This window comes from Atractosteus spatula, chromosome 3, assembly GCF_055471065.1.
Source record: "Atractosteus spatula isolate fAtrSpa1 chromosome 3, fAtrSpa1.hap1, whole genome shotgun sequence".
In the NCBI taxonomy this organism is placed as follows: Eukaryota; Metazoa; Chordata; class Actinopteri; order Semionotiformes; family Lepisosteidae; genus Atractosteus; species Atractosteus spatula.
In genome coordinates, this window is record NC_142708.1 from 10,786,127 (window position 1) to 10,813,678 (window position 27,552).

General features: G+C 38.4%; 2 protein-coding genes across 7 annotated transcripts in view; one reads left to right on the forward strand and one right to left on the reverse strand.

The window, feature by feature from the left end:
- Positions 1-584: 584 nt before the first annotated feature.
- On the reverse strand, positions 585-13,837 carry poli (polymerase (DNA directed) iota). 3 transcript variants are annotated; one of them, XM_088912045.1, is made up of 10 exons: positions 13,611-13,837; positions 12,686-12,811; positions 11,567-11,731; positions 9,887-10,033; positions 7,547-7,783; positions 6,181-6,359; positions 4,894-4,985; positions 2,824-2,957; positions 2,351-2,556; positions 585-1,779 (listed from the first exon to the last, which is right to left on the reverse strand). In XM_088912045.1, the coding sequence occupies exons 1-10, from the start codon at positions 13,750-13,752 to the stop codon at positions 1,057-1,059; spliced, it is 2,151 nt and encodes a 716-aa protein (XP_088768171.1). In that variant the 5' UTR covers positions 13,753-13,837; the 3' UTR covers positions 585-1,056. The 3 variants fall into 3 exon arrangements, with proteins under 3 accessions (XP_088768171.1, XP_088768172.1, XP_088768173.1); XM_088912046.1 differs by having other exon boundaries at positions 13,617-13,814; XM_088912047.1 differs by lacking the exons at positions 11,567-11,731; positions 12,686-12,811 and having other exon boundaries at positions 13,611-13,814.
- Positions 13,838-14,488: 651 nt separating this feature from the next.
- The window catches only part of mbd2 (methyl-CpG binding domain protein 2), a 55,701-nt gene continuing 42,637 nt past the window's right edge, over positions 14,489-27,552 (forward strand). For all 4 annotated transcript variants that reach the window (XR_016090871.1, XR_016090872.1, XR_016090870.1 and 1 more), the window contains exons 1-2: positions 14,489-14,878; positions 26,150-26,309. Coding sequence is in view for 1 of the 4 variants with exons in the window: in XM_088912087.1 (XP_088768213.1) it covers positions 14,763-14,878; positions 26,150-26,309 (276 nt within the window). In the remaining 3 variants the exon portion in view is untranslated. The remainder of the gene's footprint in view (positions 14,879-26,149; positions 26,310-27,552) is intronic.

Sequence of the window (27,552 nt, forward strand, 5' to 3'; positions counted from 1 at the left end):
TCAAAACTGATTTTCAGAAAGATATTGAAAGTTATATACTGTACACATTCATTTCAAACTGTAAGAAGTAAAACAGAAGCTTACCGATAGTGATGGTAATAATGTTCAATGAATTAAGACTGGAATTTATAACTTTACACCAAACTCACTGTACATCATTCATGGGTCCTGGTTGGAACAAGCTACCCAGTCAGCCATATTGTTGAAGCCAGTTCCCTGGTTCCTTTCACAAAACAGCTGGACGAGATCCTCGGATCGATAAGTAACAAGCACACAGGCCAGATGGGCCAAATGGGTCTTCTCGTTGGCAACTGTCCTTATCTCCACCCCACAACGGGGCGGGGGGTAGTTGAGGGTGTGGAAGAATTCTCTCCATGCATTATTCCTTTTCCTGCAAGCTAGAAACGCAGCGTGTGAAGAAAATTCACATTCTGTGTTTTTCCCATTAGAAATCAACAAATGCATATGTATCCTCAGACAGATCCTGCCATGGACAAGCATGCTGCTGGACCCTACACAACAGGCCCGTTTATTATTAGTGGGATCAATGATCAAACAGCACTCAAGGTCTAGTAGAAAACTTGTATTTTTTAAATCTCAAATATCTTTATTAAGTATAGTAGCTTAAAAAACCGAACTAGAATTTACCAAAAATGTTATTGCATAGTTATATGGCTGCCCCCTTTTGCAAATTACATATACAAATGTATACCACAGAGATACATAGTGCAATTATGTTACAATTTTAGCTATGAAACACTATTTAGAACACCCACACAAGCAGTAAAATTGTTTATGTATGCTTAGTGTTTTTACAATTCTATGGCATTTCTATCACTTGAATGCCTAGTTAAATTAGATTATTATATTTATATTTGTATTGAGACACTTCAATTCCCTGCATTATCTGACAGGTCTTCTATACCAGTCGATTATCACATTCCAAACCATTTAATCTTGTCCAGGACATCAAGCCAGATTAGAGAACAAGATTTGTTACTTTAAATGTACAATATATATACAATACTCTGCACAGTCCGTAATACACCTGTGAGTTCAGCTCTGCTTGAAGTATTTCAATAAGTTGTTCGTCTGAGTGCTTTTAGCTGTAGTAGGTTTTGTGTCTTTGGATTTTGCTAGATATTTATTGATGTGGATTTTAGAGACTGGTCTTTGCTGCTTCCACTCTGTTAATAACTCCCTCTGTAGCTCTGCAGGCAGCTCGGAGAACACCTTGGGGTCCACATTAGAAGGGAACTCAGCTGTCTGCTTCACCGGATCACAGTCCATTGGGCTTTCTGGATCCACGTCCTCACAGACGGAAAAGGAGGAGGTGCTGGATTCATGAGCTAGCTGTGGGCTGGGCTGAACAAAGCCAGTTTGACTTTTCTTCTTTTCCTCATGTGAACCAGGGGAGTCTGCAGATTTACATTCAGAAGATCCAAGGGAGGTTTTCCTTTGTGGTAGCTGCAGGGTAAATGATAATTCACATTTGTGGCTGCTCTTCGTGACAGGCACTTTCTTTTCCCTGGAAGCACCTAAACATGGGGCAGGAGATGTGCTAGACATTATTTCCCTCTGGATTTCTTCAGGCAGCTGTCTGAAAACCTCAGGGTCGACCCCAAGGGGTGGCTGGAAGTTTTTAACCAGTCCAGGCCTGCTCTGCTTCTGCTGGGCTTGTTGTGACTCCTCTCCAGTTACAGCACTCTCACTGGCACATGCTTTTTTCAGGGTATTCACTGTCACATCTGACCTCTGGCCTCTAATACATGACTCGATCTGCAGGAAAACACAGCAAACACTTTACTGCTGGACTGAAGTACAAAAAATAATAGTTTATTATTGTTAGGATTACTTGAAACTACTCTATGGACTGATTTTTACTGTGTGGAAAACAAAACTTTTTAAAACTGAAAATATTTATGTTGACTGCTAACTAAACATACACTTCTTTTTAAGAAGTTTTGCTTCTTCTTTGATTTGTGTGATTTTTACACTTTTTGGCTTATTTCAGAAGTAAGAAAGTGAAGAGCATGCTGTTTACTTCAGTAGTAAGAAAGTGAAGATAGTAAGAAACTGCAGATTAGATAGCAGTTGGATGACACAAGGCAAAGATACCATTGTCTACTTCAGTCTTGGTCTTTATCTAATGATGTACTATCCTTAGTCCCTAACAAATACTGTGAACCACAAACTCTTGGAACTATTACATATATATTGTCCTGAACCAATCTGTAGACTTTGCGTATTACTGGTTGAAGCCAATAAAGTACTGTAATACTTTTTTACTTTTTTATTCTAACAAAATAAATAAAGAACTAAAATAGTACTATGAACTGACTTATATTACCTTGCTGTCAAAGCTGTGATTGGGTTTCCCTTCAGTCTTGTGTGCAAAAAAGAATCCTATTGAGCCTTTGTTGGACGTACAGGCAGACTGTAAGTTACTGAAGCACACGTTTATTAATGTGAGGTGAAACGCTGTCTTTGTGTCGATCATTTTACGAAACAGCTTCACGGCTAGGTCAACCAGAGGAGCTACAACATCGGCACTTCCTGTTGCAACAACATTAAAGGAAACAAAACAGGAAAGTGGCTTTACAAGGCTTTTCTCGGTAAATAAAAAATAACTACAAAAAACTCATACACAAGTAATAAAGGCACTTGGTTTAGCAGCTTCATTGTGTAAACTCCAAACAGTATGGAAATGTCTGCAATTACTGTGCTATATCTGATTCAGGTAATAGAGTCATGGGAGCACAGGCTCTTTGTTTTTTTTTGGTTGGCCAAGATGAGGTGCAATTAGATGAATGATGACTGTACCTGTGGCAATTTTCTGTCTGATGTGGTTTGGAATGGGACACTGACGACTCTCCCGGCTGAACCATTTATTAGTGGTTGTAAAGCGCCTTATGGTGAGACGAAGGGTGCGAGGCTGCCTTCCGTCTTTGTACATCCTGAAATGACAGAAAGATGCGGACGTCTTCACTCACATGAGTCAGTGAGTCATTTCTGAAGGTCCACATTTCTGCTGTGCAAATGAACAGCAAAACGGATATATTTTATAAAATATGCCTGAATTCAACTTGACATCTGTGTTTTTCAGTCGCAGATATGAAAATGACAAGTTTCTCCTTCCAAAGAAAGGCTTGAAATGCACTGTCTGTGCACATAGAAAAATGAAAAATTAATAAACAGGCTTTTGTATGTATTGGTTAACCCAAACTGCAGAACCAATGTTAAAGAAAGAATTGGGGAGTCTCCTTTAGTTCTATATTACATTACAGAACAGCACAAAGAACAACTGGAAAGATCCTGAAAAATTAATGTAGGGTTGTAGAACATTATGGTGATTCATAGAGCAAAATGTTCTCATTTTTATTTTAACATTCTTATTGGGTTGTGAAGTCTACTATAGGATTGCTCATGGACTTCAAAACTCATTATGGTCTTCAAAACTCATTATGGTCTTTTTCTCTTTCTGTCTTGGACCCTCTTGACTGAAGAGGCAGGGGCTGCTCCCTATCTGTAGACTGATTGTGGTCTGCACTCTGTAATCTGAAACACTGACTTTTCTTGCTGCTTCTTTTTCATTGTTATCAATATAATGATCAGATTGGATCTCAATCCTTTAAAATGCAATAAAGTCCATATCATACACACTCTTTCATGCTTCCCATTTAAAACCTGCAACAGCTGGCTTGTCTTGGATTTTACTCTCTCTCATCTCAATTCTTTGTGAAAGCTGAATTAGTCCTTCGAGAGTGATATGTGTGAAATAATGGGTGAAACTGATGCAAAATGCCAGCAAGACAGCAATAGTTGATTGCTATTCAGACTTGCTAAATGAATTCTCTTAACTATATACTGTATGTTAATACAATTCTATATATGTTCAGGTGGGTAGCTGCGTCAGCATGCGTAGGCTGCAAAGGAACAAGTAATAGGTTTATTCCATGCTGAAAAAAAGAAGAAAGAGAAGACAACGTTTCGGCCGTGGAGCCTTCTTCAGGTGTGAGAGAGACAGGGCCCTGTCTCTCTCACACCTGAAGAAGGCTCCACGGCCGAAACGTTGTGTTCTCTTTCTTCTTTTTTTCAGCATGGAATAAACCTATTACTTGTTCCTTTGCAATTCTATATATATACACATCTAAAAGCCTTATAGTTCACTGAAAAATAATACTTAGGCCTACAGCATTTGTCTTCCTGGTTTTTGTCAAATACATCTTTTTCTGTATATGTGTTTGTTTGAAGTTTTGATGAACCAACCAAGAGGTCTATGAAGGAGTATTTAATTCATTCTTGAATATGGTTTAAAATCCCTAAAATACTTAAATTAATCTAAAAAATAATTATGGCCTCAAAGAGACATAAGTGTACATCATGAAAGAAATATATGGTTTCTATACAGCTTGGCCGTTTGACAGGAAACTCGTGTCCAATGATAAGAATGAAGTAGGTCACCAAAGGACAGGACTGAGGCACATTGGCAGAATAGCAAGTAATGATCAAATTACATTTGCCAGTTCTGTACCTGAATTAGGCAAAGACAGCAGTCTGCACGCTATCCACTAGGACATTTGGCAAGAACAAAATATAAATAAACACTAAACTTGTGTGGATATGTGGGTAATGGCATCAATATCAGAAGATAAAAGTGGAGTTTTGGCCAAGAATATTATAAGAATATGCATTACTTACATACATATTACAAGCAGTACTACTGCGCAAAAATGGTGAGTTGGACAGAAAGTAGGATGATCTAATGTAAAACAGCTTACTCAGTCTCTTAACACACGGACAGAGATCACAAATGATTTTCTGTCAATTACTTATTTTCATATTCAATAATTGACTGGATGATCTTGAGTTTTCCATTAAAACTGCAAATACCTTTCTAGTAGGCTAACCAAAAGATCCTCAATTTTCTTTGAAACCTCAGATTCCGAGGAGACTTTCTTGAAGGAGTCTTCATCACTTAGAGACTGAAATTGAAGAAATACATATGTAACTATCAACATTCAGAAGTGATACCTATTGACTTAATTTATTATCTGTTTTCTGTCAATAAAGAGAAAGTCCTCACTCTCACTGCATAACTGACAAAATCTGAGGAACTCTGAGAAAAGGAAAAAGCTTTAGTGTATACTTATGTATACTTACGTTTCGTTAATGCTATGAGTATAAGGGACTAGTGCTGTGCTAGCTGGAGTTTTGGGTAATCCTTTAGGAAGAAGTATCCATTTAAAAAAATAAAATATATGCTGTAATAAAAAAAATTACTGTACTTTACATATACTGTACATTACAAATACAAATAGTATAAAGCAAGATTATACATATTCCCTGTCATATAATTGCTAAAAAAATGTTATAGAGATCTGGGGAAAGTAATTCAGACTCTCTCGCACATCGATGCAGATCTGCAGATTCGCTGTTTATATACAGCTGCTTTCTGAGAGGACGAGAAAGGTGAAGCAGACTACCGGCGAGAGCTTCTCTGGTGGAAAAAAAGCAGTCAGAGCTCCTCTACATCCCTTTCCGTGGAACAGAGGAAAGACGTCAGCAATCAACAAAAAACTGGCAAAGCTCCAAAAAAATACATAAAGTCTCATTTGTACATGTAAATCAACAAAGGATTTATGTAAATTTAAAGTTTAAATGTACAATACTAGACTATATGTGTTTTGTTTCATAGTATATTTTATGGAACTGTTCTAGTATTGTACTAGAAAAAGGTTTGTACTAGAAAAGTACTGTGCTATACTTGTACTGTACTTTGATTGGACTAGAAAAGGTTTATTCCATGCTGAAAACAGAAGAAAGGAAACAACGTTTTGGTTGTGGAGCCTTCTTCGGGTGCCAGAGCCAAAACGTTGCGTTTTTCTTTTTTTTCAGCATAGAATAAACCTTAACTTGTTCCTTTGCAGCCTACGCATGCTGACGCAGCTCCCTACTTGAACTAGTATTGTACTATGCTTAAAGGTGACACCCAAGGAAGCATTTACCAAGCTAGTCTTACAATGTTGTGAACGTATCTCTATAGGAACCACGTTATAATGACCCGGGCCGGCGTAATTTTTATTCTCTGACCACTGGAACCAGCTGACAGCACGGAGGTACCATTGTACACTAGTCCCCAAGGATATGTACATCTCTTGACAATGCTGACATACATACCTGCGGGGGGCCTGTGGGGGTGACAGGAGCCTCATCAATACCATGGCTCAGGCTGTGGATTCGCTTGGCTGTGGCAGCTCCAAACTCTTTCTCCAGTTCGGTCAGGGGAAACAGCTGCAGGTCCTCCAGGCTGCGGAGCCCCAGGGCTTGCAGCTTCTGAGCTGTCCGATACCCCACTCCTGCAATGCCAGGAGATGACAACAGTCACCTGCAGTCTCACAGTGCTCTCCTCCTTTCCATCCAAAAAAACCAACAGAAAACAACAACAATCGCAGACAAGCTAAACCTATCGATCTGAATTAAGATGCTTGGATTCTTATTCTTGAATTGAGTGTGATGTGCATTCTGGTAGTGGTATGATTTGCCGATTGGGCTTGATGGTTCCACACACTGGTTTGGCTGGTAGTTGCTTGTTGCAATACCAGCACAACCTTGATTTTTTTAATTAAGGTATAGCTAAGTAGCAGGTTTAGAGTCACTGGTCTTGGGTTTCAAAATACTTTAATGAAATAAAACGTTAACCTCGAAATTCAGGTCACACTTAGCATGAAGACACCACATTACAATTTTGAAATTTAATTGATTTAGGTCGGAAGACAAATGGAAATATTTCATACAACCAAAAAAGAACCATTTTGCTAGTACATGGGTTCAACATCTTTTAACTGATCTAATCATTCCTAGCCCCAGATACCAAGCAACTAGCATAAGAGCCCCAGAGAAACAGTGGGCCAATATATTAATTCAAGTGTTACCCAGGGTGGTTATAAAAATCTGGCAAGACTCATACAGGTGTGGTGCAGATAATGGGCAAAAGGTTTTTAGAAAATTGCTAATTGTTTTAGTTGAGGTGGATCATATAAAGATGTACAAATAGCACTGTTTGTATACAGGGGTCCCTGATAAATGGCCCCACCATTTAGAGAACTGTGAGTAACAATGTTTTTTTGTAGAATTTTCCATATGTAAATATGGAGGGATGAGGACAGTAAGAGTGAAAACTTTGCCCATGTGTTTTTAAAGAAGGAGGTTAATCCTATAAGGATCAATTGAGGTGGACCAGAATTTAGAGAGATTAAGAGGTTTTTTTTTTTAACTTTGCTCTTCACAATATTTTTTTTTCCATTGAAAGAACAAAATAATCAACAAACCACATACACTGTTGGATTATGGTGCCTGGAAAAATGACGTTGAGTGCTGGGAATTCTGAGGTCAAGTTCCTCAATTCCGCAAAAGACAAATCCGAAACGACACACAGGGGTGTGACTTATAACGGGAACCATTTGTCCTAAACTTTTTCTGCCCTTTAATTTAAACCCATTCTCTTTGCTGTACATTAAAACATACTGAAGTTTCCATTTCTTACCAGGAACCTTACTAAAATGGCCCAGGCTGCTCATCAAGTGTGACGTGCTTTCTGGCAGCAGTGTGGTTTGCTGGTTGGGCTTGAAGGTTCCACACACCAGTTTGGCCAGTAGTTTACTTGTTGCAATTCCAGCACAACCTGTAAGTCCCAGTTTGCTGTGAATGGCAAGTCTGACCTCTGCTGCAATCTGAGATCCTACAGCCAGCCTGATGTGGTCCTCTACGCTTGGATTTAGAGCTAGACAAAGAAAACAGTGAGTCAGGCACCTATACCCTTTTCCTCTTACCATTGCAAACCATTCTTCACTACACTTGCCAGAATACTGAGATACACCATGTAATCCAGATGAAATATAATAATCAATATAAGAGATCATTTCGTGTATTCATTTGATGATATTAGAACAAAAAACATATACTTTTTTTAACCTAGTGATATTGAGGGACCACCCAAGGCACCTAGTTTCAAGACTCATCTATTTAAGTGCATTTCAGAGTGTAAATGTCAGCAGCCAGTGACATAGTCCTTTGAGGTAATAACTTTATGAAGTCTGCGACCCATTAATCTCACCAAACTGTGTAAAAATCTGTGATGCCTTGCAAAGCCAATGCTGCAGCCTCATTGAATTTGTGCCTATTCTAGAGACGATCTGACTTTATTTTTTCTCTTCAGCAAGTAAAATGCATGCACGGGCATCACACTGCTTAGTGAAGCGCAACCCAATGAGTAGGGAAGCATTTTCTTCTACACAGGCAGACAAAATGTTTCTCTAAACTTCCGAATTCATGCTGCTACTGTCGTCATTAGTTACAGTATCATTAAAGATGGGTTCTAGAGGCGTGCCTTGTGTTCCAAGGCCCCTCACATTATCTCGGCCATGCTTCACAGATGAGGTGGTGTTCTCTGGAGCATCTGCAGTTTTTTTCTTTGTACTGTCGCACTTTAACCTCACCATCATTTTGGTAATCTGGGTCCCTCATCTCCATTAAAAATTGTTCCAAAATTCTTCTGGCTCATCTTTGTACTTGAGAAAATGCTAAACTGGCTTTTTTTTTTGTTCTTGGTGTTAAAGAGAGGGCTGCATTTTAAAGCGTGGCTTTTGTAATTCTGCTGTCTATCTTCTGCTGACCGTGGCTTTTAATATGGTCACCCGTGGACTCTGATTGTGTTGATTTTACTGACAGTTGTTTTCAAGTTTTGCTTCACAGCTCTCATATTTATTGACATTAACAGCACATGCTTTTTCTTGGCTGACCTGGTCTTCCCTTTGTGTGTTGTTTATGTGGTAGATAAAGAACGTTTTTTCTCAGTTCTACATTTCTGAAAGCTCAGGTTAGAATTTCAAATAGCCAGAGCATGTGTGATTTTTCTGATCTGGTTTCTAAATTGGGGTGACATGGTGGTGCAGTGGGTAGCATTGCTGCCTTGTGGCACTGGAGCCCTGGGATCAATTCCTATCTGTGTGGACTTGTAAATCCTCCCTGTGTTTGCATGGGTTTCCCCTGGATGCTCCAGTTTTTTGCCACAGTTCAAAGACATATTAGTAGGTTAACTTCTGTCGGGTAAAAATTGTTGTGAGTGTACGTGCTGCTGTCTGATTGTTCCCTGTGATGGACTGGTGTCCTGTCTAGGGTGTATCCTGCCTTGTGCTTGTTACTTGCTGGATTGTCTCTAGCTCCCCTGTGGTCCCGTACTGATAAAGAAAAATGGATGGGTGGTTTTTAAACAACCAAATCAGAAATATACGAGAATCTTTTTTGGCTCCAAACTAGCAACCAACACCTGTCTGTTGAAGAAGTTATTAAACTGTTTGTATAACTGGTGGCTACCACTTCTGAAGATGTCTGTCATTTCATATTATAGGAGATGTTCCTGTCAGTATGGAGGAATGTAGAAGTATTCTTGGGTTTTTTTTCCTGCTTCACAAAGTGTTCACATGACCTATTATCAGCTGTTCAGCAAATTCTACTAACGTTATTCGTTGTTTGACCACAATTCAATGTGGAATGTTAAAGTTCATTCAATTAATTCTTTTCAGATTAGATTCCACAAATAATATTATTGAAAGCGGGAGGTATTTTTTAAAAATATAACTAGTCTTAACTTTAAGACTGTGGTATGCAAGGCCACAACAAACATCCCTGTAGACGGCATGGTGTCATTATAATCAGCTTGCTGGATAAAATGATGTTGAAGGTTATGTTGTTTACCAATCTACTTCAAATAAAATTAAAGACAAACAAAGACAAGCTGGAAAGGACATAAATTATGATTCTGTACACCAATTAAATACTAAAATCAATTGAGACATGCAGGATAGTCTGAAAAACGTTGACTTACGCTGTTTGTTGTATATGTTACCATTCACTGTCAAATCTGGAGATACGGATGCCTGTCTAAGTTTCTTCTCTACCACTTCTGTAATGTCCACAAAGTTTTCATCAAACCCAAGACGCTCCACTAATGAGCTATAGCCCTCCAACAGTTCTGAAGAAAAAAAGGAAAAAAAGTCCATAACATTTTAGATATCCTGGAAACATATAGATAATTTAAGAAATCAAGGTTGACAGATGACATTTATTTATTTAAATCAAGTTGTGTGTGGTGTCAGTCTCTGATTCAGTCGATGACAATCAAACATGTCAAAGATCTGAGGTAATGTTAATATATATGATTTGTGAATTAAAATGCACTCAAAACAAACAGTATGTTCTAATTTCTCTGCAAATCTAAGCCAACAGCAACTTTTTTTATTATACTTCAGCAACCAGACTTTATATGGCTAACTGGACCTATAAAGGTAAGGATACCGATATAGTAGTGTATAATTAGCACAACTACATAGCCAACAGACATAGAGATTGCTGCCTTAGCACTTGAACACTTACTTGACTTGAATTGTATCATCAAACGGCCACTGACAGGACAGGAGAGTTTTGTGTTATGAAAGGGCATCTGAGCAAAACACTTGACCTTCCTTAATCTCAATAAAAAGCATCTTTCAAGCATGAATAAAAAGATAGTGCCACTGCAGTGCACTTAACTATTTTCATTTGAGCTCGCCTGTCTTGTGCTGACTTGGTAAATTCAGGATTCTCCAAAGAGGAATTTCAGCATAAGAATCTGAATTGTAATTGTACGAAGAATTCAAGTATTTGCTGGAAATCACAGGTAACAAGAAATACTTCCCTGAATCAGTAAGCCAGAAAATCAGAAGCTACTATGACATCTGGAGGCTTCAATACACCCATTAAAAGAATAAACACATCATCAAATAGCATCAGACTGTAATAATGAAACTCATTAGTAATGAGTATAAATAGTAATTTAAATGACTATGAAGGGTTGTCCACAAATTTTAAAACATGAGTTTTGTATTTTGCTTTTACTTTAATTTTTATTTACTATAAAATCTCAGAAAAGATTGGATCACTATTTTATGCATTTCCTGATATTATAACTCTCTCCTGTTGCTGCACTGAGTGATATTGTAAGTACGTTTTTCTCAGTCAGTTGCAATATGTCCCAAACTCTGCAGACTGACTTCATACCAACCCTTGGCAGGATATCACTCCTGTACTTAAGTCTCTACACTGGCTGACTATATGGACACGTATTCAATACGTGACTTTTAAGGTTCCAGTTTACACTCATTCCGTCTATTTGAGGCTGGGCATTTTCTCACTGTACCCAGGATACAACTCTCTTCAAATCTAAACTCACGTCTTGACCTGGGCCTATGTCTGATGGCCCTACATTATATCCTGTATGTTCCTCTTTAATTTTTTCTAGTAATTTTTATTATTTGATTAATTTTTATTGTACCTTTTTTGTCTGTTTCTTTATCAATATGTACAGCATTCTTATATAATAATAATAATAATAATAAAAATAATAATAATAGCACAGAACTGTAAGAAATATATTCAGCCTGCTATAGTAAAAGATGGCACGGCTTTGGCCTGATATGGCTGTTGTGTAACCTTGTAAATCATTTTAATGAGAGGAAGTGAAGATTACCTGTGACCTTGTATGACATCTCCCTGTAGTGTGTGAGATCCTCCCCACTGACTAGAACCAGCTGGGGACACTTCTCTTTGGCATCTGTTACAAACATCAGCTTGTTCACACCCCGCTCTCTGGCCACATAGTTACTTGTGACAACAACATTCTTCTGTTGGATGCCTAAATATAAGAGGAACGTCACTTAGCAAATGCCAACAATTTCCACCTTGCTCACTTGTATTCTTTCGGCAAACCCCGAGTCACATCTCGAATACCTGACGGGCAGCTGTGGTACTGTAGGCTAAGTTAACTGTAACTGTTTGAAGCCCAACCCAGCGATGGGTCAGCTCTTTGGAAAGCGATGTCAAACACTGTCCACACTTGAAACAGCAATGTAGATCCCAGCCTGAGTCAAAGTTCAAAGTGCGTGTTCACTACTTTAGTCTCGCAAGAACCCTAACGTGTCGTATCCAATAACTGCGTAGCACACCAATAGTTGTGCGTTTTTGAAAGGGCACCATTTCAGGGTCAAAATTTAAGCACATGAAGAAAAAATGAAGACACCGAAATGACATTTCTACCTGACGAACTGAGTTGTACCCCATGATGCAAAACTTGCCAATTGTTTCATCATTTAAGACCAAGACAAGAGATTTAGTTTACATGTCTTGCTGGCTTTCCAATGTAGCCCTGTTTGCTAAAACCTGCTGAAGCCGTCTGAAAGGTTTTATCAGCCTTTCAAAATCATATGATGAAACAACTGCACATGATGCAAGACTCCAGCTGACATGGTGATAGTCCTACAGCTCCTCTCAAGTAGTACCACGTTACCACTAGAGCAGATTTTTTCTTCAGCACCCTGAGAGTAAATTGGCAATGAACGTGGATTTTTAGGTCAGGGAAATTTTCTAGCTCCATCTCAATCAAGTTTAATCAATCTTTATTTTTTGTAGCCCTTCTTGGTAAGCATTGTCTTAACCTAAAACCTGTTGTATCCTCCTAGCCATAACAGGGGAACGACAGAGTGGTTAAACAATAATAAGACATTTTTTAAAATGGTTACTCTCTTCTTCCACAGCACTTTGACACAAAAAGCAATATTTTCATCTTTTTAAAAATCTGATTATTAATTACCTAAAGGCTTGTGTCGTAGCTCTGGATTACGGATCATTTCTACTTGAGCATAGAAACAGTCCAGATCAAAATGAAGAATGACCCTCCGGTGACGCTGCCCTACAGGAAACAACCTTTCCTGGGCTCCTGAAACACATAATGGAATATTTTTCTTCGATCACAGCAATGAGAATGACGATTGGATCAATTAAATGATAAACACTTATGTTATTTTTTAAAGACACTCCTATATTTCTACAGCTTTTACAGATTTCTCTAAAACTCCTTTAGAAACAACAAACAAGATTTAAAAAGGTGTTTACTGCGAGGTGCGGTGAAACAAACGCTAAATTAAAAATAATAAGCAGCCGGAGGAGAGAGGATTAAAATTAATAATATACAATAAGGGGCTTTGAAAACTGTTTTTACGCAATCCTATTTTCCTGCAATCATTGCATTCCTAAATGCTTTGCTCTTTTTTGCCATTGCACGTTAACGGAACATTTCCACAGCTACATGGAAGTATAATATAAAATATCACCTTTAAAACCTTTATAGCTTTCGGATGTGTACCTTTTGAACGGAGGATCTTTGCAGCGGTTTGTTCTGAAAAGCATCACGGTGTACACCAAAAACTTTGTGCCTGAGGAATTCCAAATCGAGGGCACGTTCACCATCTCTCAAGTTGTTGACTCAGTGCATAGAGACGTTTTAGATGTTTTACTCTTATTCTTGCAAATACTGCATAATTTCGATCTAATGCTAATGTTAAATACAATTGTAAATTGGAACTATTTAAAGAAAATAACGAGTACAATTCAGTTTTTTTATCCACAATAAGCATACGACCAATTTTTTTATTCTGTTTTATTCTCAAAATAAAGAACCGCAATTTCATGCTCAGAATTTGGGTACAAATGAATACTGTAAAAGGTATTTTCCTCACCTGTACCTGGAAGGATTGAAGAAATAACCCCCCCGGACGTAGTAGAAGAGCCCTGTTCGGCTGGATCCCTACACGTCCAATCATCGTCATCCTCTTCCTCATCGCAAAATAAGGAATCGTCATCGGGATTCAAGTATTCCATGGCTTTACATTCACTTGGAAATCCAAACGTGAGACGAACTCACAGCACTGTACGTCTCTGCACTCAAGCATGTGCTTCCCTCATTAACATTACACTCAAATTGCGGACAACCATAACATTGCCCAGAAAAAGGGACTAGTCGTATTCAGTGGGATAACACCCTATGTCTGATTAAAAACAATTTCCAGTTTTAAGTATCTGTTTTGAATTTATGATACCTGTATAGTTATTTTAACCAATGTCTTTGTGAAAGACATGCAGGAAAAAAACATTATTGCTTTTTATTGATGTATCTAAGGCGCTCCGCGGCTTGCGTTAAATTTAAAGACAATTAAGGCACAACGGAATCTTACAAATTGTAAAGAAACAAGCAACAAGAACTTGAACTTTAAAAAAAAAATCAAAGCATCACTACGTATCGTGTATTTAGCCCTGGCTCTTGTAGTACTGCTTCTGATGAATCACAGTCGGCCTCTGCCACACGAGTGGACTAGAAACAGTGACCCAAGTAAATAAAACATCAGCAGTATTTAAAACACTGAATTACATCACAATATCTATAAAATCTCATGAAAAGGCGAAATCATTTTTTTGGGGGGGTGTAACAATACACAACAGTTTTAATAATTAAGAACTTCGAGGGAAGCCTATGAGAGGCCTAGCTGTGGAGAGGCGGAGCTGCGCCGAGCCAGTGCGGTTGCCAGGCGCTGTGAGTCTGTGGGAAGTGCTGAAATTTCAGAGCGTCACGCCGCTGAGCGCTGGAGGTGCCGCTGCTGAGAGTGCTTGCTAATCGGGAGTTATAATACCTAGGGCAAGCCAGACAGGAACCCTGGGCGTAATTCGTGGGAGGTCAACGTTTCAGAAGTTAGACTGTATCGGTTTTTTTTGTAACTTTCATTTCACTCTTCGCATGTTTTTTCTGCGCCCCGTGTTCCGTCGGACTTGTGTCGCCAACTCTCTCCTGTTTTAACAAGCGGTGGCTTGGGTGATACCCTTTTTAAGTGTACTAAATGATCATGGAGAGGAAGAGGATGGACTGCCCGGCTCTGCCACCGGGTTGGAAGAAAGAAGAAGTGATCCGGAAGTCGGGGCTTAGCGCTGGCAAGAGCGATGTCTACTACTACAGGTAAATCTGCCAGTGGCATTAGCCGTGCCCAGGTAGACGAGTTCCCTCATTTTTAACTTTGGGGCATCTTATTTCTCTTAATGTCAGACTCGGAGATAAAAGAGAAAAGGCTGAAGCTGTACAGCCCCAAGTGTCACCGAACCCAGCTAATGTTCTCGGTCCTTCTCTTACGTGACTGGATGTACCGCAGACGCCTGCTACAGTTTTAAAATAACACGATTTACTGTCTTTACTCCCAACCACCCCATACAGTGCAGGACGTATTCATTATCTGACATTTACGGGCTCGCCGGTATCTCGCTAACTTCATAAACTGTGCTGAAGTGGATGAGGTTGTTGCTGTCTTATTTAGCTACGTAACAACTTTGGCTTATCGTCAGCAGCTGCAACCTTGTTACCCCTGTACAGAAAACGAAGTATTCCTGGAACTCCGCTCTTCTGCTATTACTGTAACTAAGAGGCTTAACTCTGTGCTTTGGACAGTGGCTGAAGGATTGCTCGGTCAAACGTTTATGCTGGGTTAACTGTTTTTGGAGGAAGGTGATGGGGGGGAAAAAAAAGCATAACATACGTATACACATACAATTCTTATTTGCCACGAAGTAACTTTTTTTTTACTTCTTGATTTTTTTTGTTTATCTTGTGTACTGTTATTGTATCAACATATATGCGTTTTCTCTTGGCTTCCTGATAGTACACCTCACTATCGTGTGCTTTTGGTTACTTTATGACAAGCTTTCAATTGATATACACAGACGTTCGCTTGGTAGCTTGGTAGCCTAGTAGCCTTGTCTGTCAAGCAGAAGGTTGACAGCCTTTCTGCCCTTACATAATAAGCTTGACCAAAATTATTAATTAAAAGTAGTTAAGAGGCCCTGTGTTCCCTATTATTTGCCTGTTGTTGAAGTGATGGCTTTTGTGTACTTTGCCTCTGCCCCCTTTTCATCACTAGTCTTAAAAAGTGAGCTCTGATTCCGTAAATTTTCAACTGTCCAACTGTACTTTGCCACTACACTGAACATGAGACCAAATAGGTTGTCGTACAGGAATCAATTTGGACAGCCCAGTGTCTTTGGTTGCCCATCTACTTTCTTGTGCAGTATTCCTGGTAAACTTTGATTTGTTCCTTATTTGTTCCTAACTTGACACTGTCCGGCAGACATGTATATACAGTACAATATCACACTTAACTAATGCTGTGTTTTAAAATCTCATGCATTTAGCAATACACCTTATATCATGCTAGATATATTAAAAAAAATAGTGGGAGTGCACTCTGCAGGTCAGTGGGCTTCACATTTGCCATGCTCTGAGTTAAGATTATATCATTGTAAAGAATTATTTTCAAAGCAACACAAGGTGGAGTTGGTCTTAATGTTAGTTTTTATTCTGAGTACCACTATTTTAAATTATATGATACATTCAGTGCTGTCTGAAATAAATTAGATGATGCTTAAGGGGCACAGACTATTTCGTATGATGTGCTCTTGAGTGAAGCTGAAATCAAAGTGCTCACATGCATTCAGGATATAGGTTTTACCTTTATTCTAATTGTTTCATCGAAAACCTCGATAGAATTGTTCTTTATGAAATAGTTATGATTTCTGAACATTTGAAATAGCGTTAAGATTTTGAACTAAACAAAACTGAACTTTTTGAATTAAATTGACAAAATAAAATAGATGATGGTACACAATTTTAAAAGAGCAGAGAGAACAGGCCTCTAAAATAATTTAACCATGCTATTGTTAATATTTTGGATATGAGTGTTTCTAACATGTTCTGTTAGACGAATGTAAGACAATGTTAACTGAATAAAAATGTTTTGGAACTGGCCTCAGAACTTTTAAATGTTTTAACTTTTAACTGTTACTCTGTTCTGTCCTTCCAGTTATGCCATACTCATAATTGGAGTTACTTTAGAAGATGTGTATTTTAAATTAGGGCCGTTTTTCTTGTTTTGGTACTAGCTTTTTTAAAATAAAACTTTAATTATCTTTAATTGCAGTCATTTTAAGATTAAAATACACAGTGCACGGATTGTTTGTGTTCTACTTGAGAAACACAATATTTAGGACCCAGATGTGATTAACACTCTAGCAGTCCGCAGTTGAAGGTGTTGAAAATATGAATAGCGTTTTGCCGATAATGTAGGTCCCAGTCTCAAGTTTTACCATCCTACAGTTCTGCGGAGTATAATCCCGTTGATGATAAACCGAGTTAGCCCAAGGCCTTAATAGGCATTTTTAATTTGCAGTTATAGTTTTTTGTTTGAGTGACTCTTTTATCCAAAGCAATTTACCTCTGCACCCATTTATACAGCTGGGTGTTTTTAATACACCAGATCTGGCTATAAAACAGAGTGGCATGCTAAACAAAGAGGTTTTTCTTCCACACTAGAAATTATTTCTTTCACAGTTATAAAGTAGCCTTTCTACATAACTGTAAATTATTCTTCTCAAAAGTATGAATGTAAACTTTTCTCTCGTTGGAAGATATACTAGCTTTTTGGTTTAACAGTAATAGTTGTAAAGCAAATTAATAATATTGACTATGAACCTTTGCAAATTGTATACTCTTGATCAACAATCATTTCCATTTATGAGTTCTCTAAGCCGAAGTCCGTATTTGTAAATCATCTAAGAAATCATTTGAGACTTTTGCGACATGATTATCTATGGAATCAAATACAAGGGAAAACTTTGTAGCACCTAGTGAAGAAAATATTTGTCCTTGTGGTCAGCACTTTTCATAATTTAAAAACAAACCACAGGACACAGGAAAATATATATATTTTTTCCATTTGGTTATCTGTTTTGTATTGTCATATTTACTTGAAAATTTCTGTGAAGTTGTGGTCCAGAGATTAGTTTTTTTTCAGGCAGGTTGATATGCGTCACATTCCAGGTGTGCTCTTAAACAGGTGTTGAGACATTGAAGTTTTTTTTTTAAATGTTGCGTATCTGTGTGCGTTCCACATTAAGAAATCTTTAGGGTGTGATGGTGTTACTGCCATTTGGGGAGCATTGCTCATTTTAACATCATTTTGTTCATACAGTAGACAATAGCCTTTTTGATGAAATGACTTTTATTTACAAAACTATTCATCTGTAGTAACAAACTCTAAAGTATGCAAATCCATTTTTCGGAATATCCAGTAAAAAAAAAAGTGAATAATTCTTTAAGCTCTTAATTTTTATTTTTTAATCGCCAGGCTGGAAAATAAGCAAAACTTTCTTTTTGACTGTCTAACGGTTTCATATATCAATATTTCCATTTAAACCCAGATCAGTCTGCGGCGAAATAGCCTTGAATTAGCTCTCAGTTTCCTTTTAGGTCTTCATTGTAGAGAAAGGGTCTTCTTTGAAGTGTCTTTTAAGAAAACCGAAAGCCCACCTTCTATTGTTTGAATGCCAGGCGCTTATGTTTTTGACTGTGATTGTCGTTCTCTCTGTCGTCGGTGCCCTCGCCCTGGGACAGTGGGCTGTGCTTTCAGCTCTGTGAAAATTGCTTTCATTATTATTCAAATACCACGTTCACAGAACGCGGGAAGTGCTGTTATGTGCAGATCTGTGTGATAGTGAGGGCTAGGCTGAGGTGCAGACTCACTGATGTGTATTTTTGGTGTCTGTTCACATCCTGTGTTCAGCTAGCTGTTTTGTGCTGCTTTCATGACAAAACAAGAAAGGATTTGAAACACATTTCTAATTTCACCTATATAGTACTTCAGTGCTTTGACAGTGGTGTTTCTCAGATAAATGTTCAAGGGGTTTTTAAAGCCACAGTTTACTCATTACTCAGTTCTTCAGACATTTGCATTCTCAAGACTGCGGGATTGTACTTTGATTATGCCAGAATGTTGGTGGTGGCAGTTGAATAAAATCAGATTTGATACCACCAGGGTGTTAAGCGGAATCCGGTTCCTGAAGAATGTGTTCATCTAGCTTGTTTCCAATTTTGTCTGAAATGACCACAAAATACCGGGAGACTCTGTTGCGCGTCTTAATTGCAGACCAATTTATTTCCTCATCTGTTGTCAGATTTGAAAAAATCTTTTAAAGAACAGTTTTGAGGCACCCATATGTGATATCTCCTATAGTTTTAAGATTAGTTATTTAGTCCCCCCCCCGCCCCAAACTAACTATTCATTTTGATTAGATACGGGGGAGGGGTGCTTAGTTTGTTTAAGGTGCTCTTATGGGGAAGCCTTGTAAAATGATCCTGTGCCAGTACTCACTTCCATGCTTTCCCCCATTTCTTTTGGGAACTATTGTAAATAACAGGAGGCCAGGCCAGGCTGGGAATCTCTGACCACATGACGTTGACTTTTCACACTGCGGATCAAATTAAGCTGGACAAGCCCATTTCCTGGCTGGTTTCTCCTAGTTTTTTTATCCACTTGCTGTAACCGATCCAAGGTAGTTCCTTCCGTTTCAAAGTGATGCATGTGCTTTCCGCTGGAGACTGTGGAAAACGTCTGCTTCATCAACACGACATTTACGTGAATTCAAAATGACCACCCTGGCTTTCCAAAGGCTGGTCGTCTGCTTCCGACATGACTCATCAGTTTGACTGAAACTGACTGCAAGTGTTCCAGGTCAAAATGGTGAACTCGTATGTACATGCAGAGCTGCTTTGCACTGAGTCTTTTCTCATATGTCCCCAATGTTACTTCCTTATACAACCAAAATAGACTATATTTTGGAATCAATTGCCTAAAATTCTTCTTTGGGAAACGGGATCCCATGTTGTACTGAAAGAGCGCTGCTGCTTTCGGTTATGCCTTATTTGTCATACCGCTTCAAGGTTTTAAAGGAACTTGTTCCATTTTAATTGGTGACTTGTGTGCTGCAAACTTAGCAGGAGGATGGTCAATTGGTACTCACATTGTGAAATAATGTAAAATATTTTTAATGGATACTGGTATGACATTTCCCTGCACATCTTCTGTTACAAGGCAATGTATGTTTATTACTTAAAAAGAATATGTAGTTCTTGTCCTTTTCAAGTCTTGGTTATCATACATGGTCACCGGCTAGATATGGGAATTTTCGAAGTCTCGCTTTTGGATACATCTACTTTTATCCCTCAAATTCTTAAATACAGATTTTCTTTTTCCTTCTACTGACTTTAATAGTATGTGCTCAAGTACCCTGTATAGCCTAGTTAGACACTGAGGCAAAGGCTAAATCACAGATTTCAAATGTGGCGCTTGATGGCAGCGTTCTGTTTTCCAGAGTTTTCTGTCTCTAACCAGTGGAAAACTGGACTCCTGCTGGGACAGGCAGACGGAGCAAATGGTTTTGATTTAAGCTAAACCCTGCTTTGTTCCCCTTAAATTAATTGGAAGTTTAATTATACTTATATTGGTTTATGGTTGGAGTGTATGTGTTCGATAAATCTTTGTAATCTTGCATATCAGCACACGCAAAACATTACACATAAGAGGAGCCCATTCCACCCCCTCTTGCATGCTTTGTAATAATAGTAATTCCTTACATTTATAGTAGTATACTAGTAGTAGCAAAATTGCAAAAATTAGCTGTTGTTTTTAGATTATATGCTATGGTACTAGATTTACATGGAGCAGAGAGTGCTGTGAAAAGTGTCCTTTTTAACACCTTTTTATTATAATGCAAAAGGGGCTTTAAAAAGAATCTCATTTTGAAAATAAATAAATATGTTGAATGATCTTTCAATCAAGATTCCGACCGAAGTATGAACATTCTATTGGAAAAACTCCTCTCTGCCTGAATCACAGCCTTTCCTGTAAACTTGGTTGCTCCTAGCCATTGGGGGTGGTGGCTGGACTTGGCTTTTCCTTGAAAGACAGAGCATTAACTTTTGCCTGGAAGGGAAGCAAAGGGGTAAAGGATATTGTTTGTTCTCATTTGCTGAGTCAAAGCAGTGTTTTTTTTTCAAACAGCCACTGGGATTTTAAAGTCATGAATCAGGTTGTGAGTCAGGTTCTCCTCCCCCTGCATGCTTGGCACCCTGTAATTGCTTTGGGATTGTTCTGCCTGCAACATCGACACCCACACCAGCAATTTGAAAGCCGTCTGCATTTAAAAACTCCCATTCAGATGGGGTTTTGGTGTCCTAGACTTCAAATGCAAATTAAATTTCAGTTGGAGGGCACAGGTTTGTTCTATATAGGTGTTAATGGTGGGGAGGTGGAGGGTGACAGTGTGACAATTGCCAGGATTAATAAGATCAATATTCACTGGTAGTCCTCTGAATACTGTTCAGGAGTATATCCATTTAATTCATTCTTTCAGCTGTTTCCAGGGAGGAAAGAATTTAAAGCTAACTTAGCAGTAGCTAACTGCTGTTTCTTTGACTTATCTGGGGATACCTGCCCCTCAGATGTACATCTATATATATATACACCTTTCCTATTATGTGGTGTGAAGAAGGCCCCACGGCCGAAACGTTGTGTTTTCTTTCTTCTTTTTTTCAGCATGGAATAAACCTATTACTTGTTCCTTAATAGCTAAAAAGCCTAACTGGTAATGAGCATTTGGAAACAAGGCCAGGTAAATCATGTCGCATTTCAACTTTGTGATATCAAATGTTTGCTATATGTATGGTTTTGCAGTTTTACTAAACATTTATTATATAGAGTTTCAGACTGTGGAAGTAGTCCCTTAGTCCCACAACAGACTGTATACTAGATAGATAGAGATAAGACTTTATTGATCCCGAAGGGAAATTGATGTAAATTGATATTTTTATACTATAAAACAATCTTAGCTGTACTTGTAGGTTGAAGGTCTCAGGTCAATGCTTATGCTTTAATTATTTGGTTTTTAGGATATGTGAAATTGTTCAGTGAGCATAATGATTTCAGAACTAATATATAGATCACCATCATTAATTTTATCATTAATTAATATCATTAGATTTTCATGTATTATGAACCTGAATTTAATTAAACAAACACTTTTAGCACAATTGGCCTAAACCCATGTGTTACGTTTGCTAGTTGCTAACGTGCTTAAGATAAAAACAGATACACTGCTTTAGGAAATAGAATTTCCCAGAAGGTGGGTGTCGGAATGTGTTCTGTGCATCATTCCATTTGAAATAGGTTTTCTTTTTTATGCTTTCTTTCTCGTATCCTTCATGCTGACGTTTTGTTTTCTAAGGTGTGGTGATGTCATTAAACAGCCATTTCTGGCACTCCTTCTGAGTCATAGTGAGCTTTGCATGATAAGAAAATAAAAATGTAAACCTGACCGCTGTATCAGAGAGAAGCAGACTTTTAAGTGGAGAAAAACTGTCCCGATGACTTTGAATAATCTGTAGCTTGCCTGTGCTGTTGAGCTATTGTGATAGACACGGGCTCAACCATGTCTTTCTATGCCTCTGTGACCGCACACTCTGTGGTACTGTACCAGTGGCTTCAAGCTTAAATGGGGGACAAATGAATAATTAAGAAACCAGTGATACAAGATAGTTGTTCTCCTGCTGTAAGTAAGTGGAGGTCTTTCTGTCTGTGCGGTGGTGAGGGGGTTAACGTCTCGTATGCTGACGAATGAGCAGCGCTCTCCGCCCCCCCCTTCTCCCCCCCTTCCGAAACCACAGGTCTCATCAAGCCCACGCCCTTTCGTCGCGCCTTCACTGACTTCACACCAGCAGAGCCTGCTGGCTTACTGGAACTGCAAAAGAGGACGCACTTGGTTTTCAGTTCCTTATGAAACGTGTCTCCCTGAGGAGAGCACAGCACAGCATAGCATGATTTTAGTCTGGGTACAGAGCAACTACTGAGAAATCCCATTTTAGCACATGAAACTGTCTTTTTATACCACGCACAAAGAATTCTCAAGAAGTGCATCCCCTTTCAGACTTTTTTGTTTCATTTTAATTTATACACATGGTGCCTGAGGGATAAGACTATTGCTGCTAGCTGTGGTCAGAAAAAGTGCCCTTTTAAGACTTTCTTTTTCTGATTTTGTTATGATTTTGTATTTAATCCTAAACAGTTGCAGAACATCTTTCCTTGAAAAAATGATTCTTTGTTTGAAATGATAACATCTCTCTAATGAACCAAATTAGCTTGTTTCTGGAATGCTTAATCCAAATCAAACTATTGGACTCTATAGTTATCATCACGGGTGACCCTAGTTTTTATTTACAGTTCTTAATATTCTAAACTGTGGTTTAAAGAGTGATAACCTTTTGCTTTTCTGAATACAGCATAAAAACAGCACAAATGTAATTCCGCCTAAATATTAATTTTGAAGTGTTTAGTAAAATTTGCAGCACAGTGGCCTGGTGACTCAGCTCCAGGGTCCTGGGCTTCATTCTTGGTTGTATGTCGGTTCGGCTTTAGGATATTCTCCTTGTGTTTTTACTGGCCTTTTCTGGTTTTGTCCCACCTCTCTAAAATATGCAGGAACTGTGTAAATATGACAAGCTCATCCGAATTTCTCCTTTTGTCTTGATGGCCCTGCGATGGATTGGTATCTTCTCCAGTGTGCACTCAGTCCTCCCTTGCTCCCTGTGCATCCTGGATGGGACCATAGGATAGTGGATATGTGGATCTTTGTTAAATTTAATGCTGGCTATTATAACCACTTTTCCAGACCATACAAATGTGGTGTGAACTTTTGCCAACTGGGGAAAATGAAGAAAAATATTTTTTGTTTCTGTAATCGGAATCGGTTAAGTAATTTAATATGCATATTTTAAAATGTAGAAAATGTGCTAAGGTACTGATGTATTGCATAATATCTGATCCCATACACTTTAGATCTCTTTTAATCAATCAGTGGTTGAAGACCAGGAAAAAATGGTCAATCGAGAAACATAGTTTTCTAACACATGGATAAGAGGTCACGGTGGAACAAAATCTCAAAGCATTGAATCCTTCAAAACCAGAGTTTTGACTCCCCTTAGTCTCTTAGAAGTGAAGTGGAGAGAAAAATAGGGGCTTCAGACACTTGAAATCTTGTGCTGGTTCTTTGGAGGTACAGACTATCTGGTTTAGCCCTCATTCTCTTCTAGGGTGTTCACAGATATACTGTAAAAAGAAAACAGACGTACTGGCTTACACGCACTCCCTGAACTAGTGCAATTTATTTAGCTGAGGTTTGATGTAGAGGTAGTTGTGGCTGTCATTTAAAGTTTTCAGAAGGTGGTTTCGCTGTGCAACTGACTACTCAGTTGAAGATAGCCATGTCAAAAGGCTTACTGTGAGCCTAGTCAGTTTTTTCATTTTTGAGTCAGCTAACCAATGGCTATGAAACATCACGCTCTTCCTGCATTGTGTGCTGAGTCATGGGCAGACACCGCACTGGCCAACATCCTTTTGAAGTTTTTTGCACATTCATTTCAGTGCTTCTGTTGGTCAGTAAAATTCATTGCCTACAGAGGATGTATGTATGATTTGCATTTTTGGAAGAGCATTAACCTTTTCCCTTCTAAAGTTTTTTTTGAAGGAGAGTTCTCTTAAATATACTGGAATAAACGCCCACTTTTCAGACCATTTAAGCAAATTTGTACAGTGAAAAAAAACCCTACACTTTGAACTTTGTGAGCTATAGGAAGGTGTTAGAATAATTGTCAGTGTTAACTGCAAAAAGTAAAAACAATGCTGTTCTTGGTCTAGAAGTCTGACAGATGAAACACTAAAGATGTATTATTAAAAGAAGAGGGGATGTCTGAGAGCTGTATTGTCTGTGTTTCAATGAGCTGCAGCTTGTTCTCTGTGTGATATTGTTGTACAAGACATACAATGTCAGTGCTGACCATGTGCATAATTACATTGTTTTTAGCCTACTCCTTAGAGTATGATTGACTAATGCAATTCTGATTTGAATTAGCCTTATGACAGTATAGTTTATAGCTCATTTCTCTTGATTTTAGCTAGGATAATTTTTAGGATTTCTTATGAAATACAGTCCCATAGAACAGATTTCTGTGGTTTGAAAGAACAGATATCAGTCGCTTCAGTAAAATCAGAGAATCCCTCTTAAAACCCACAAAGCTTATATTTTTTTTTTACAATTTTTTAACATGCAAGCCTTCTTGAAATAGTGCTGATCTCTAGTAGACAGGTCATGGGCTATTCAGTAGAAGTCAGGTATCTTTGGTCCATTGGCTTCCCCCTTTAAGAAGCTTTGTGTATGGCTGTAGAGTAACACACTATATCAAATACTAGTAAAGTAGTAGTAGTAGTAAAATACTGATGTTTTTCATCAGCTTGTTTCATTTTAGAAAAGTATGTAAGATAAAGGAAAAAAGTGATTAATTCATGCTCCATATTTTTTATATGGTACATTTTTCTCTGTTTCTCAAAGTGTCCACATGTTTTTTTGTTGTTGTTGAGGAATTCTGGTGCAAAATAGCTCAGTGGCCAAGATGCAGCTTTTGAGATTGTCAGCTATACTAACAAGCCACTTTTTGTGTTTTTTTAAATTTAATTTTTCACATGTTCCTTTCAGTTATGCAGGTCTCAAACATTGCTATCTTCATTCACCGGGGGAACTTTCAGGAGCTATACTGAGCATTTATTTGTAAATGCTGTTTTTGTCTAGTGCAGTTTAAGTAAGGAGGCAAAATATATTTTACTTTTAACCCCTTGCTCCTGTGATGTTTCTGTGGTGCTATGCATATCATTCATTTAGTCAGTTTGGACACATAAAATCCTCCATTTTATGTCTGTAAAACCACCTTTTGCCTGTGTATTATATTGATGTTTAAACAACGCTAGAAACAAGTTCACCTTTAAACCATTACAAATTTGTTGTATTAGCAGGTCAGAGTTTTTTTAACCCTTTTACGTGTGTAACTGGGGAAGTGTGTCAGTTTTAGGCTGTTCTGAAAGCCTGAAAGTTGTGTGGTTCTTTTTCAACAGACAGAATATTGTTGCATAGCAATTTAGCAGTCACAGCATGGTCTTTTAACAGAAAAGGGTGTTAATAACTATGACGAAGGGAAATAATGAACTAGATATTTTTTTATCTTTGCTGAATTGCTGGTGTGAAGTGTTCGTATACCCCAAAATATCAATTGTTCTCATTTCCCGCACTTTACGTTTCTTTTTTAGGGTCTTTTGCGATTTTCCCCCTTCTCTGTAAATTACTGTACGATAGATTAATATTTCACCTTTAAAAGAAAGCACTTGGTTATCATGGGTCAAAGAATCCTTGTGCTTTTGGCCGTAGACGTTAGCTGCTGTACTGAGAGTCTATGTTATCACTCAGGATGCTGGTACTCGTCGTGGCCCCGAGGGTGTTGACACACCTGCTTGTGTTTTTATTCCAGTCCTACTGGCAAGAAGTTCAGGAGCAAGCCCCAACTGTCTCGGTACCTGGGGAACACAGTCGACCTCGGCTGCTTTGATTTCCGCACTGGCAAGATGATGCCCAGCAAGCTACAGAAGAACAAGCAGAGGCTACGCAATGATAACCTCAGTCAAACCAAGGTACTGTGTAGTATAAAATAACCCCCTGGACCATTAGTCTCACTGCTCGCATGGCAAGATTACTCTTGGTTTCAGAGAGCCCCATGTTTTTAACCAAAGAGACACTTTGCAGGCTGCTGTACAAAGTGAGCCTTTATTATTTACTCACTGGCCTTGTAGTTGCCTATAAGCTACAAATTCACATTTGTTTAAAACAGAAATCTTAGTCTATGGGTTTTGATAATAGAGATATCTAATTAAAGAATTACTGGATTGGACACCTGCTGGGCATACATGTGCCTTAGAGGGCTAAAGGTGGATAGTAGGGGATTATAGTTCTCTTTGATTTAATCCTTGAATTCAGAATCCAAGATTGACATTATTTTATCTACTAGTGTTATTGTAGTCAAGAACATAAGAAGGGCTAAATAGCTGCTTGTAGTTAAGTTATGTGGGAATCTTGTCTAGATGTTTTATGAAGGAAGTGAGAGTATCAGCTTCAGCAGCATGGCTGGGGTAGCTTGTTCTAAACCCCTGTTTCACAGCTGATTCTGAAGACGTCAGTTCAGTTGACTTTGTTTTTGAATACTTTCTTGCTACAATCAAAAGCTTGATTTAATCACTGTCAACAATCAGAAGTCACAAACTTTGTGAAGCTGATATTGGCTATGAGCCTAACCTTGCCTTTTTGCTATATTTTAACTTTTTGCGTACATATCTTAACATTAGACTGACACCTGTAGAAAGTACAGATATAGAAAGTGCAACAGTAATATCTGATTAGCAGGGATGCCCCTCTATTGAATCTGTAAAGCAGTTGCCAAAGTCTGCAGGCAAAGGTGACTGATAACATTTTAAGGTATGGGCACATTCTTGATTGGATTAAGATTGGATGATCGTGCTGCACAATGCATTGATTTTGATACCAGGATGAAGCAGAAAGAAGTGATCTGTAATGATTGACAGCACGCCATATCTGGCAATATTTTTGTCTTTCCACTGTGTAGTGAGAATACCATCACCAACAGCAAGCCAGTTCCATCTTGCACACATTGTGTCATGAAGTGACACAATGGTGTCACGGAAATGGTAGTGTTCTCTTAAAGCACACCTCGGTGCACCTCTTGTGCTTTTTCTTGTAAATTTTCTTGTCTCCATGCTTTAACTTCATCCTTACTGCGGCTAATGGGAAAATACATGTGAAGTCCTGGGGACATTCAGTCTAGTCCTGAATACCAGCCGACTCTGTTGTATTTCTGAAGTG

Coding starts and splice junctions, on each gene's coding strand:
- poli (XM_088912045.1), bottom strand. CDS start 13,752: ATGGAATACTTGAATCCCGATGACGATTCCTTATTTTGCGATGAGGAA. Junction 7,784..9,886: donor TAACATATACAACAAACAGC/GTAAGTCAACGT, acceptor TTCTTTGTCTAG/CTCTAAATCCAAGCGTAGAG. Junction 1,780..2,350: donor ATCACAGCTTTGACAGCAAG/GTAATATAAGTC, acceptor GTTTTCCTGCAG/ATCGAGTCATGTATTAGAGG.